This window comes from Malaclemys terrapin, chromosome 7, assembly GCF_027887155.1.
Source record: "Malaclemys terrapin pileata isolate rMalTer1 chromosome 7, rMalTer1.hap1, whole genome shotgun sequence".
Lineage (NCBI taxonomy): Eukaryota > Metazoa > Chordata > Testudines > Emydidae > Malaclemys > Malaclemys terrapin.
The window spans coordinates 96,694,681-96,708,952 of record NC_071511.1 but is presented as its reverse complement, the minus strand read 5'-3'; the positions used below and the strand labels follow the sequence as shown (position 1 = coordinate 96,708,952).

Below are 14,272 nucleotides of genomic sequence, written 5' to 3'. Positions count from 1 at the left end.
TGGCTTCCATGCTGAGTGATTGGCAACATTTTTGTTGACAGAACAATTTATTATCATACCTGCTAATATAGTAGGCTGTCTCATATCGTATGGTTTGTATGTTTCCTGTGCCTCTCGCTTCGCCTTGGGTTCTAACAGTTCATGGTGTTTGTGAGTCTGACTGTGGGGGTGAATGGAAAGTATGGGGCAACTTGTTGGGTTCTAATGAGAACACATTGGAAACTTTTTGAAAAGAGAGAGGTTCTAATAATAAGCACTTAGCGCTTTATGTGTTCAGAATGTTGTACAAAATAAAATGAAAATGAACAAAGCCATCTATTTTTAATCTAAAAGGCGTACACTGCATGTTGCATCTGAGGGGTTTCTATTGTTTCCTCAATTTAGTACCACTTTATGCAGGGGATTTTTTTTTTTTTTGACTACTTGGTACTCTTTTTATTTTGCATCTCTGTCTCCGTATATTAGTTTTCCACAGATTACAGGCTCTTAGTGTAATGAAGAATTTGGATAGATAGCATGGAATTGTGTGAAATTTTGATATATCAAGCTAATCATAAAAAGAGGCATTTGATGACTTTTTTCCTATTATTTTAAGTCTGTGATTTCCTAATTAACATTATACTAAAATCTGTACATCATTTAAAAGTCCATTGTGAGTAATTTTTTGTTATTGCAACTTGTTGGCCTAGATCATAGCAAATTTAGACGAGTGCTCGTCCTTACTTTAAAAAAAAAGAAAAAAGTTGTATTTCTGTGGATAAGACTGCTCACTTGGCATACAAGTTTGGGAGTTCAAATTATGGTGGTTGTACAGCATTTTCAGAAATAAATAATCATTTTTCTTTTAATTTGATATATGACAAAAATTCTCAATTTATTTTTCTAAGCATTTATTTTTCTACATTAATAGCTGATGAAAAATAAGTGAGCCATATAAAGATGTAATATTTTAAAAAGGGAGACTGTTGAAATGGGATAAGCTGTCTGAATATCCTTAAAAAAAAAAAAAAAAAAAAAAAGATAGCTAAGGCTAACTTGTTCTCCCCCAAATCCTTTAAGGTCATAAATCCACTTACATGAAGTGAGATGGGTAAAAATCCTAATTTTGTCTTTTAAAATTTGACCTGTTAAAGGAATACAGTTAGCATAAAATTTACATTACAGTAGTTTCTGAACAATTTTTGTCTACTATTGTTACAAATCATATCTAAGGTCAGATCTTGCAAACATGCACACTTTATTCACATGAGTAGTTTCTTTTTATGTCAGTGTGGGGGACTATTCACATAAATAAGGGTAGTTATGTACAGCAGTGTTTGCAGGGAGAGAAGCTTTACGATAACTGTAACTGAAAGATTAGAAAAAAGTATATTTATCAGTTTATTTTATACACTGACTGTCACTTTGAGTATAATCCGTTTCACTGCATTTACCATAGGCAATCATTTTTTCTTATTGTTCATGTGGGGACTTAGCAGCAACTGAAATTAGTATTAAATCATGGCTTGCAGCAAAAAAGTGCATTGTTGAACAGAATATTCATAAAGGAAAAAGGTGGTGTATGTATATATTTATTTCTCTAAGGATGGCGAGGCAGATACTTTTAGAGTTAATCCTCTGTGATTTATTTTAAATGTATGGGGTAGGCACCCCAAGCACTCACCATTGTATTTTAGAAAATCAAAGAAATTAATAAAAATATATTTAGTAGCGATGAAACAATAAATTAAGCTAAATAAACAGAACTAACTAGATTTTATTATAATATTAAGGTCCCAACTCTTCAAGCTTTTGCGAATAGTACAAGGGGTTAGTTTGAACAAAACAGTTTGTACAGTGGAGCCTAATTTTGTACTTAAGAGTACTTTTAACTGTTTTGAAAATGACTGGATTTCAAATTGACAGGTCACTTTGGCTAACTTTTTGTAACTAAAAAATTAGAAACGCTTGTCTTGTTAGAAAGCTTGTCTCTTTCACTAACATAAGTTGGCCAATAAAAGATATTAACTCACCCACCTTGATTTTCTAACTAAACTAACAGCTTTCTAAGACTGACCTTTTTTTAAACATAACTCTTTTGTAAGTATAAAATGCTTTAATCATATATTGTATATTGATATGTATGATTCTGATGGCTTACAGAAGCAAAAATAACAAAGCACGCTTCCTTAAAATTTATAAGATGTCTTCATAACCTGTTTTTAAACTCTTTACAGATATTATTCTGCTTTAAAAACAATGGAACAGTTAGAAAATACGTACCTTCCTAGAGTTAGCCAATATCGTTTTTGCCAAATAATGATAGAAAATCTTCCAAAACTGCGTGAAGAAATTAAAGAAATTTCCATGTCAGATCTCAAGGACTTTTTAGAGAGTATTCGAAAACATTCTGACAAAATAGGGGAAACAGCAATGAAGCAGGTAAGTTACATAAAATAATTTCGTTCTTGTGAAAAATTATTAAATTAAGATAGACATAGCATCAGTGTATTAATCTCATTTATTATACAGATACTTAAAATATGCTTTTTTCCACTTGCACTTCTCTTTCTGATTTTTCTCTGTTTTTTTCTTTTTTTTAAAACAAATTTGAGCAACATTCATTTAAAGCGGCTCAAAATTCAGAGTATGTTGTGTTTTGGAAAAATAATGATCAGCAGATGTATTCCTTTTTTTAAACACAAAAAATATAATTTCAGATTTCTAATTGCAACGTGAAGTGTGAATTTTATAGATAGTGAGTGTCTCTTTCCCCATATGTTATTTTAGCAGAATAGGAGACTATTACAGTTTAAGTCATAAATCTATTTAAAAGTGACTGAGGCCCCAATCCTGTGAACCCCTTAAGCCTTGAATATCCTTAGAAAAATGAGATGCTTTTTTCAGTTGAATTAGATAACTTGATCTAGTTAGCGTGACTTGAAACATCCCTTAACACCTACAGTATGTCTAGACTTCTAGACACACATTCATCTACGCATGAAGCCATCAGCCCATAGGAAACTCCTAGTACAAAATGCTACAATGCATCTCCTCAGCAGCACAGATTACCATGATTACTCAAGCCTGTCCTCTGCTCCATGTAGTGGCTTCCTATAGAACACCGAGTCAAGTGTAAGGTCTCGGTTCTTATCTTCAAGGTTCTCAGTGGCCTGGGTCCAAGATATTTAAAAGATTGCATAAAGCTCAGAGATGAGAACTGTGGTCAACAACTGTGTAACTTCGGCTCAATAATGCTTTCTTCCACTGGTAAAGGTCATCTGTGTAGGAGAAAGCTTTCTTGCAGGTTCATCTAAAACTGTGGAATGAACTCCCACTGGAACTGTGGACCTTCACAAACCTTCTGCTCCAAGTGCAAGGCACACTTCTTTGACTTTGCCTTCTCTAACACTAACACAAACACATAGCAGCTTGTACATAAAAAAACAACCCAACAGCAACAATAAAAAAACCCTACCAAAACAAAAAACTTTACTGCACACGTATATTTTTTCCCCCTGAAGAAAGGATGAGAGAGAACGAACCGCACTTGACCGATGTTAGTCATGTGGTTTGATGCACTACTGGAAGGCACTCAGATATTATGGTTATGAGGACAGTATGTCTACGCTGCATTGTAAACCTGGGTCTGTGGTGCGTGTGCTTGTGGATTCTGTTTCCAAACCTGCAGTTGAGTGTCTGCACTGCACCATAAATCTGGATTTACAGTTGCTGGACCTGGGTCTCTCAACTGTGCTAACATGTCCATACTGCACTACACAGACCTTCTGATTTGGGTCTGTGGCTTGAGGTATGTCCACAGAACTGAATACTAAGACTTGGACTCAAGTGTCAGTGGGACTTGGGCTCAGGCCTGCCCTCCCAGGTGGGTCCTAGGACCTAGGTCCTGAATGATTGCCAATCAGAGTCAGACAGATTTGTGGGTGGATGATGGGGGGCTTTGGGCTCAAACCTGAGTGGGCCCGGGTTTAAAATGCAATGTAGAACGGAATAGATTTTTTTAACCTGATGTTAATTGATTACCAGTTAACTTGAAAGAATTAACATGTTTATAAAGCTAATATGGACACTCCCCAAACATGTGTCCAGATTACCAGAATTTGTATTTTATGCTAGGCTGTGCCAGCAAATGGGTTAAAACTACAACTGTCATTTCTTCACTACGATTTAACACGTTTAAAATACACTTTCTTTCCTAGTGTAGACACAGTTTAGCATCTGTACAACTGTGTTAGCTGGTCGAACATAACCAGCAGATGCAATTGTAGAGGTATTAAACTGTGACTACACTAGTGCTTTGTCTTCACTTAGGGAAAAATAAGTGTGTTCTTAACTTGAGTTAACCAACTCTAGGTAAAATCCTAGTGACTACAAGGATTTTTTAGTTTTTCACAGAAGTTAGCAGATCAAGTTAAAGTCTAGGTTCCATAGTGCTTTTGAAACTTTTCATATATATTTTAAAACTCTTAATGTGTACTGAGTTACATACGGTACATTATAGTTTTTTAAAGCCCCACAAGTTAGTCTTTCCATGTACTGAAAGAAAGAATATTTGTTGAGCTATTTTATTTTTGAAATAAATTAAAACGTTTCTAAATCTCATTTGCAGTACAGAGGTAATAAGTGAGAAGTTCCTAGTTGTGGTTCCAATGGGAAATTGTCACAAAAACTTTTGTGAAAAATTGTCCTGTTTTCCAGCAAAATTTAGACCAGATTTAGTTTCCAGTTTACTGATCTTCTGTTGAAAGCCAGTTTTACTTTTGTATTTAAGATAGTGATGAGCAAACAACAAAACGTTTGACGGTCCAATTTAAACAAGCATCCAAAATTTAATATTCTTATTGGAAGCTTAGCTGTACTAATCTTTGAGACTAGAACTCCCAGAGCCTAAAATCACTTTTCACATACACATGGTTCACTTTACTTACTAAACACTCTGCCTGCATTGTCTTTTTGGGTGAAAAGGGAGATAGAAACCAAGGAACTTTTTACCATCTCTGATGAGTATCCTGCTTCTTAAGAAGGAGACTTTGGGCCTGCTACTCACCTCCAGCTGTGTAGACCTCACAGGTTGCTGAGCCCACTGGTTGGTTATCTTCCTTTTCAGAGGGAGGCCCAAGGTTATATTATCCTGACCTGCCCTCAACATTGGGCCTTCCTCGGGGTGTTGGCCAGGAAGTTTTCCTTCCTTTTATTTCCCTCAAAATTCCACTCTTGGGTTCACTTTTCAAGATGTGGCAGAACTTCCAACTCCTGCACTATGGTGCTGCAGGTCCTAGTAACCCCTCCATTAACTTCCATTTATCTGGTCACTTTGAAATGTAAAAGGGATTTGTGAGGTTTGTAGCCCTGAGTGAGGTGCAATATTATAATTTCCTAGAGTAGGTATGATCCCTTCCTCCTTGCAATATTACTGTTTTTTGTGGGAATGGAAGGAGAATTGTTGCACATTGACATTCCTGGTTCCTTTGATATTTTAAAGCAGTGAGCTTAATGGAACCCAAGGAAAGAGATTACTGTGTCCTATTGCACCAGATCAGGGAGATCAGTTATCTGGTCTCATATGATGATTAATAAGACATAAAGGTGGTTTTGAGATTGGGAAGGGAAGATGACAGCCCTAGCTCCTCTCTCAGGTACCACCAGTACTGGGAGGAGAGAGCAGATTGCTGGCATCTCCTGAAGGAGAGAGACTGCTAGAGGCAGGGAGTGGACTGTCCAGCAACTCTTCCCAACCTAAAATTATCTGCCACTTCAGCAAAGAAGTAGCAGTGGTTTGGTGTGTGATGTGGTGATTGCAATAGGTAAGTTATTAACCAAACATTTATGATCCTTTAAGTTTAGTTTGGGCTGATTATTTTTTCAAGCTGGTTTGTCCTTCTGTAATTTAAGCTTCCTAATTCTGTTTTTAGTATACGGGGCATTCTCTTTTGGCTTACAAAAGCAAAATTTCAGTGTAAACGTAGCTATGGTGTTATGGATGAAATATGATTACAAGATTATACTGAGTCACATTTTCATATTTCTTGTAATAGTAGAAAGTATAGACATAAAATAAGTTCTTGATTTCTACATATGACTCTTCTCAGTTAAACTAGGCCAAAATCTATGTAGTTGGAGATAGCTAACTATATAATCATTTTATTATATTTAAATGTTCATATTTTATATGCAGTATCTGGTTAATAACATAATTACATTATAATTATTTTGTGATTATTTCTTTAAAATTACATTTTGAGAATTTAAAAAAATGGTGAGGTTAACCTTTGAACTCATGATGATTGCAAGTTGATTAAGGACATTACTTTTGATATTTGCATGATGTATGCCTTGGAGTTATACTGATATGTGCCCACTAAAACCAATATTTGCCAAGTGCATAAAACATCACAGTCTGCCTTTACAGTCATAGCGTATATTCAGATCTGTGATCATTAATGAAATTTGCAGTCCCTCTCTTTTGATATTAAATATATGTCTTGCTAAAACAGGCACAGCAACAGAAAACCTTTAATACAGCTCTTCAGAAACAGAATAATGTAAACTATGGGAGGAATATGTATGTAATTAATGGCAGAGTTCCAGAACCTAAGTATGAAATTACATTCAAGCGAACACTTGAGGAAGAGGATGAACATGAAGAAGAGGTAACTTAGTATTAATTCAATATTAATATCATTTATTTAAAGTGAAGTCTATAGCATTAATTGAATATTTCTGTTGTACAAATGTAGGCCTTTGGTCCTGCAATAAGCACAGCATGGATAGGGTCCCCCCCCCCATTGAAATCAATAGGACTCTGAGGAGGAACAAAGGTCCCCCTCATGGAGAAGTTTGCTGGATCAAAGTCTTTGAAAAGAAACAAAAAAAGATGTTAATTATATTCATGCTACTTGTAGTAACAATTTTATGGACATTAATGTAAATATAACTTGTAATTCTATAGAAGTTCAATTGTAACTTATCACTTACTGTACCATATCTAGTCACTGTATATGATACGTAACCTGTTAGAATTGTCTGACGTGAGAATATTCTGCCACTGCTGTAGCCATTATGTTTCTGTGTTTTTAGTGGATATTAACCTATGTTAAAAGAACAGTTCTTTGAGTGCTGGCCCCTATCTGTATTCCGTTGTGGGTGTGCATGCACACCATCATCTGAGACTAGAGTGTCCTTCAATCCTGCCTCTCCAGGAAACCGGAGAGGCAGTCGTTCTATACTGCCACTTATACCCTCCGTCTGCTGTGTGAGGAGAAGAACTGCACAGGAGTAGATTGAAGGACACTCCTAGCAAAAATGTTCTGGTCTCTGACTCACGATGCTCATGCTCAGCCCATGGTGGAATACAGATAGGGATCGTGCATCTCAAAGATCTCAAGTTACAGAGTTTCCTTTCAGCTACGATGTGCTCCTTATGAGTTTGGTCTTCTAAATGACGCATGAGGGATTACACCCTAAATATTATTTCCTGAAAATAGTGAATGAAGTGTCTGTTTTCTAATATGAAAAAAAGGAAGTTCTAATCCTGTAATGGAAAAAGGGGACCTGAACATTTAATCTACCCTTCTGTGAGAAAACCAACACTTTGATGAGGCCTGAAGTTAATAGTAAAAGAATGCTACAAGCCATTCAGGCATATTTTTTTCTATCGCTTGTCCATTAAAACAGTGTTTTTAAGTGGCTATAAAATCTACCAACAGAGATGACTCTGACTGTCTTGAGTCTCTGTTTACTGTGGTCTTGTGTTTCAACCCACAGTTTTTGCCTAAAGTGATGTCTGAATTCCATGTTCACCAGTCTACTAACCTTCCAGTATGCTTTCCTAAACCTCAGGAATTATTGGAGGAAACCAAGATGCACAAATTGGATATTAAAAGGGCACTAAATAATAATAATGATATAACAAAATCCTTTTATTGGTCTCCATATGTATATTTTGGTTGCATTTGGCTCTCCCTTGGACTTGTCTTGAATTTCTTTTCAAGATTGTCTAAATCAGTTTGGCTGTATAATCAAAATACTTATGAACTAGAAGGTATAGCATACCCCAAGGTCTAAGAGCTCACTTGTTCTTTGAAATGTATAGGACTCTAATTGGAATTCCATTCATGCAGTTAGGCTACACTACTTTTAACTTAACTGCAAAGTATGGTGCCTATTTTGGGAGAGCAGAACTATAGTTTTAAATACTCTGCCCACCATGTGGGATTTATGATTGCCAGTCATTCTCCAAAGGGTAAGGATCTAAAGAAACAATTCTCAAAAGAAAAAGGAAAGTTACTCCCTCATAACAGAAGTTCTCAAAGTATATTGGTTTTATAGTTCCATTCTCTTTCCCCCACTTTTTCGAAGTCTAGTGTATGGAAGTGACGGTTATTGGAACTACAGTCTCTTTTATCATAGCCTTGCTCCACATGTTTGGATCCATGAGGAGGTGCTCATGTAGCCCCAGTGTTCACTGATTTGAAGATAGGTCTTAGCTCAAGATGCTGAGGCCCATGGATCCCAAGAATGTTGAGCTGTAGTAGTGATGTACTTCAAACTAGTCACTGGTGATTAACCTTCCAATTTGGCCAACTAACTTTAAAATGCGGCCAGTTCCTTACCTTTATCCTCACATTCATGTTAAGCAAAATAAGATGTTAAATTTACTGACCAGTTTGTAAGACCAGTTCTGTTCCTAATGCACCAAGTTATGAGACTGATTTTTTTTTTCTCCTGCAGGTTTTGACTGCTCATGATCTTGTAGATTTTTCTCCTGTTTACAGATGCTTGCATATCTATTCAGTTTTGGTATGTATTACTATGACTTAAAATAATCAAGAACGGTTATATTTTAAAAAGTCTAAATATCTTTTTTCTTACCTTTTGCACTTTGTCAATTTCCAAGTGAGCAGACACATGTGAACACATTTCATCAGAGTCCAACTGTGCTGAACCAGACAAAATAGATCTGACACTGGTACTCACAGGACATTCTTGTATGGTTTATTTTTATAGTGCCTAACAGAGTAGCAGTTAGGTAATTACAGTACATAAACATTTTTAAAATCACACAAGTTATGTATGCCTCAACAGATAGTAATACTTAAAGTGCCAGTCCTTTAACTGTTCCCAATGTTCCTCAATACCTAACTGTTTAAAAAATAATAGAGTAAAACATAAAATAAAAATTTGTCCTAAAACTGACAAAACTCAGGTTCTGGTGGACCACCAAGCAAATGCCAATGACTCAGAGATGCTTGCTACCAAACTCATAAGCGTTTTACAGTAGGAATCAACAACAGAGGCCTGACAACACATCCCCGCTGTTGGGGAAAGTAAAAAATGATGGGCAGTACACAGGGTAACCAGGGCAAAAAGAGTGATTGTTACGTTGCATGTTCACTATGTCTGAATAGCTTTTGTACTCAGTTTATGTGTAATGTAATTTTTAAAAAGATTTTCTTTCAAACTCCTAATCCTGTAAACTCAGCCTGGGCTCTGACAGTCAAGATGGATTTGTTCCTTCTCACAAGTTGCCAGTAACAAAGATTCTGCAGGACTAAATAAACCCTCATTTACATCTGTGAAATCTCATTGTTTTCAGGTTATGCACCCCAAAGATACCTGCCTGTGCAGCTTTCCCTTTCTCCTTGCCATTAGTGGCTTTGCAGAAATGTAGTTGATTGGAACTTAATAAAAAAAAAATTCAGTGATACAAAAGAAGGAATAGAATCCAACTCCTTCTGTTAGCTGTGTTGGCTCTGCAGTGTTAACACAAATAAGTAACAGTAAAAGCTTGTTTTGTCACTGAAGTCAGCAAAGTTAAGTGATGGCACCAAAGGAGAAAATCTCTAGTTAATTGCTATTTTTATGTAGTCACTTTTCATAGGAGAACTAAACATTAAAGAGATTACAGTAGAACCTCAGAGTTACAAATGCCTCAGGAAAGGAGGTTGTTCGTAACTCTGAAATATTCGTAACTGTGAACAAAACATTATGGTTGTTTTTTCAAAAGTTTACAACTGAACATTGACTTCATACAGCTTTAAAACTTTAATATGCAGAAGAAAAATACTGCTCTCCCTTTGTTTTTTTTAGTAGTTTACATTTAATGCAGTACTGTACTGTATTTGCTTTTTTATTTTTTTTTTTGGTCTCTGCTGCTGTCTGATTGTGTACTTCCGGTTCCAAATGAGGTGTGTGGTTGACAGGTCAGTTCGTAACTCTGGTGTTTGTAACTTTGAGGTTCTACTGTACCAGCACTTTGAATTGTGAGGAAGCCAATAGGGAGCCAGTAGAGAGATTAGAGAATGGCTCCATGCTCATAACAGCCCACCCCACTTAGTGTATGCCTACACTGCAGCTGCAGCACTAGCCGTACTCTAGCTAGCTCACTAAAAATCTAAGTGAGGCTGCCGCAATGCAGGCTTCAGTTCTGGCTGCATCAGCCTACCTGACCCCCCAGGTGCACACTCACTGAATTCCACACCATGGCACCTGTGCTTCTATTTTAAATGAGCTAGCTGGAGTATAGCTAGGGGGGGACATCTGCACAAGCTGCAAATCACACTGACTGCTGCAGGGTAGATGTACTTTTGGGATACAGGTAGTTGCATTTCAGGGAAGGCTCTATGTATTTTGCCGCCCCAAGCACGGCAGTCAGGCGGCCTTTGGCGGCATGCCTGCAGGAGGTCTGCCGGTCCCGCGCCTTCAGCATACTTGCCGCCGAATTGCTGCCGAAACCATGGGACCGGCGGACCTCCCGCAGGCATGCCGCCGAAGGCAGCCTGACTGCCACCCTCACGGCGATCAGCAGGCCACCCCCCGTGGCTTGCCGCCCCAGGGACGCACTTGGAGCGCTGGTGCCTGGAACCGCCCTTGTTACATTCTGCATCAGCTGACGCTTCTGGGCAGTTGGTGCGGATTGCAATAAGCCTTGTGGATACAATGTAAGGAGAGAGGGGGACAGGGATCCAGGGGCGGCTGCCCAGAGGCTGGGGCAAAGCAGCCTGATTTATTGAATCTAATCCACAGCTCTTCCCATCCCCCTCTTGCAGTGTGGGCACGATACCTTATCTCTTTCCCTGGCTCAGCCAACTTCAGGCTCCATAATCCTGAGGAAGATTCTTTTCATATGAGAGTCAATGGCTAATACAGGGCTTTGTATTTTGAAATAAGAATGTTTAAAGCTTATAATTACAGGCATGAATCCCTAAATCTGATGTCTGCTGTGATGTGGCAGGTCCTGTGGGACACTGCACTTCATCCTGTGGGTCTGCCCGCACACTTTATTTTGATGGTGGCACTGTCAGATTTTATTATATCAGTGACCACCCTATCTCAATGGGAGATGTCAGAAATAGAAGAGGCCAAAAGATGGGTTGAAAAATCTGAAGAGAACTGAAAAAGACTGGGACTGTTTAGTTTAGAGAGGAGTTGGCTACTTTTATTTACCCTGTCTCATAATACTAGAAGGGAGCAACCAATAAAATTGGAAGGCAGCAGCTTAAAATTAATACAGTATAATTTAATCTGAAATGATCATAAATAGGTAACAAATTACAACTGATTTTATGGTATGGCAACACCCATTTTTTCATGTTCTCTGTGTATATATATGTTCCTACTGTATTTTCCACTGCATGCATCTGATGAAGTGGGTTTTAGCCCACGAAAGCTAATGCCCAAATAAATTTGTTAGTCTCTAAGGTGCCACAAGTACTCCTGTTCTTTTTTCTTTGAAAACTAGTGGCCACTAGATATAACTGAAGCTTAATAAGATTTACAAAAGAGATTAGCCATTTATATTATCCAATAATATTGGATAAAACATTAGATTGGATGTGGATAAAAAATTGGAGAGATGTTAAACTCTCTTGCTTCAGGGCATAAAGCTAGTTAATAACTCCTAGGGTTGGGAGGAAACTTCCCACTTGAGGCAGGTTATTTCATAATGTTCATTATGAGTTTTTTCATAATTGCCCATTATGAGGATCTTGCGCCTTCCTCTGAAGTGTCTGGTCCTAGCTACTGTTAGAGACAAAATACCAGATTAGATAAATCACTGGTCTGACGTAGTATGGCAGTTTCTGTGTTTAAATGTGAGGGAGAACACAACCATAATTCGGCAATTTAAACTTGTAGCTTGTAACTATGTATTAGCGAAGTTCAATCTCTGCTTTAGTCTTTTCCTGCCTTTTTTTGGTTCACATTTTTTAGTAGGCTAGCCTAGATGCAGAGTTTGTTTAAGCACTGTAGAGTAGAGTATAACCAGGGCTCAATGTGTTTTGTAGAATGCTGTATTTAAATTCTATAGTAAGCTCCCGTTCCCCCCAACCCGCCGACCCCGGGTTCTGTGGTATACAACACTAAATTTTGAGGCAAATAAAAATTATATGGCAGGATAAAATGGAAAAAAAAATCCAAAACAGGATTTCATGTGTGAGCAAATTTCCAATCATTTATCATCCACCATAAACTGATTTGTTATTTTATGTATGTGAATTTAGGAACTTTTCAAAGATGAACAGCTGCATCCATTATATTGGGCATTTTCTGTTTTGACTCTCCTTTGCTACTCCTGTGAATACATGTCACGCCACCAAGGCTATATTGCTTTAGTTATTGATAAGAGTCAGAGGATCTATTAAAGTGGTTTCTATTAAAAACTATGATCTTAGCTGCCTCCAAGTAATCCTGTCTATTGCATGGTATATGGTGGTGATTCAACACCCATCAAGTATTTTACATATCAAATTTTATTTTGTGCATTTGGAAAGAGCAACTATTCTTTTTCACAGTAGACTTCCACTAAACTCATGCACAAATATGATATTAGAAGTAGAATTCTACATTTCTGCCAATTTATTATGCATTTAAGAATTACATCATACTATTTGGCTGGAAAGTAATGATTTACATTATGACAATAAATGTAAGTGATAATGTCCTGAATAAAATATTACAGTAATAAAAAGTGATCTAGTTAATATGTATCACACAACATGAAGAACTTGATTTTTTAAATCCCCACCCCCCTTTATTTTAATTTCAGGCTTTGCTTCCTTCTGTGGTAGGTTATCTGCATTTTGGAGAAAGAAAACAATATTCTTTGTATACTTGAAAATATTAATTTAGAACTTTACTTAGATTATTTCTTACTGAAATAGTACTGATTTAAGAATATGCGGGATCTCTTATGTTTTGATTTGAAGCTTTTTGGAATCCCAAGTAATGGAATTCTAAATAGCTCTGTCCTAGCAATAACCTCATGGAGTAAAAATGAAACTTAAAATGCTAAGCTGCTTAATTCTGCTTGCATACAGATTATGTTGCATTCAATAGGTAGATGAGTCAGTGTTGTAATGGTTTCAAATGGACAGATGGTTTCCACTGAATGAATCATCTTAATGAGAATACCAGGATGTTGCTTGAGGTCTTAACAATATAATCAATAGGCATAGAGAATATTGCCTATGTATTAAATTTTGAGGACTGTTGTATGACCAAAATCCAAATCTTTAGTCATTATATTTACTAAGTACCAAGAAAGGGTAAGCAAATATTAAATTTTGTTTTAGATTTTGCTCAAGGAATATTAATGCATTCAAGAGTCAGGCTATATTATGAATTTCTGTAACATTTAGCATATAACTAAACTTTACACGTCACAAAAGTCAACATAAACTAAGTTTACTGTATAACTTTAAAAAAGCAGTATTGTAGTTAAAGCAGCTGTATTTAAATTACAGAACAGGAGTTAAGATTTTTAAAATTTTGATAATTAGTTTGATATTGTTACCTTAGTCATTTAAAAGATTTGTATTTGGTATCATAGCAGCATGACATAAGTAAAAATATGGGCTGAAGAGCACAATTCTCCTCTTCGGTGTACATTGTGGATCTCTTTCATGTGCTTTGCACTCATTTCAAGTATGCAGAACTTCGACTGATGTCATTGGGAGTTCCATATATGGAACAAATGCAAAATATATGGTTGTGACTTACAGTGGAGAACTCTGCCCTTAATTTCAGAAGTACTTTTTCATCATATGAAGAACATTCCTCTTTTAACCACATTTTGTTTGTCTTGTTCTAGGGTGATGGAGAGACATTTGAAAACTACTACAGAAAGCAAAGAAGGAAACAAGCAAGATTAGTTCTGCAGCCGCAGTCAAGCATGGTAACGAATACAATTTTTATTAAGTTGCACTGACTTGGAATTTTACTTAAATATTTAGTGGTATTTTTATTCCTCAACATTTTTGTTTTTTACTTAAAG

At 36.7% G+C, this 14,272-nt stretch overlaps 1 protein-coding gene across 4 annotated transcripts in view; it reads left to right on the top strand.

Moving 5' to 3' along the window:
* EXOC6 (exocyst complex component 6) overlaps positions 1 to 14,272 on the top strand; it is a 184,969-nt gene that overhangs the window by 58,278 nt on the left and 112,419 nt on the right. For all 4 annotated transcript variants that reach the window (XM_054034887.1, XM_054034886.1, XM_054034888.1 and 1 more), the window contains exons 6-9: positions 2,217 to 2,421; positions 6,495 to 6,650; positions 8,731 to 8,799; positions 14,090 to 14,173. In XM_054034887.1, the coding sequence (XP_053890862.1) occupies positions 2,217 to 2,421; positions 6,495 to 6,650; positions 8,731 to 8,799; positions 14,090 to 14,173 (514 nt within the window). The remainder of the gene's footprint in view (positions 1 to 2,216; positions 2,422 to 6,494; positions 6,651 to 8,730; positions 8,800 to 14,089; positions 14,174 to 14,272) is intronic.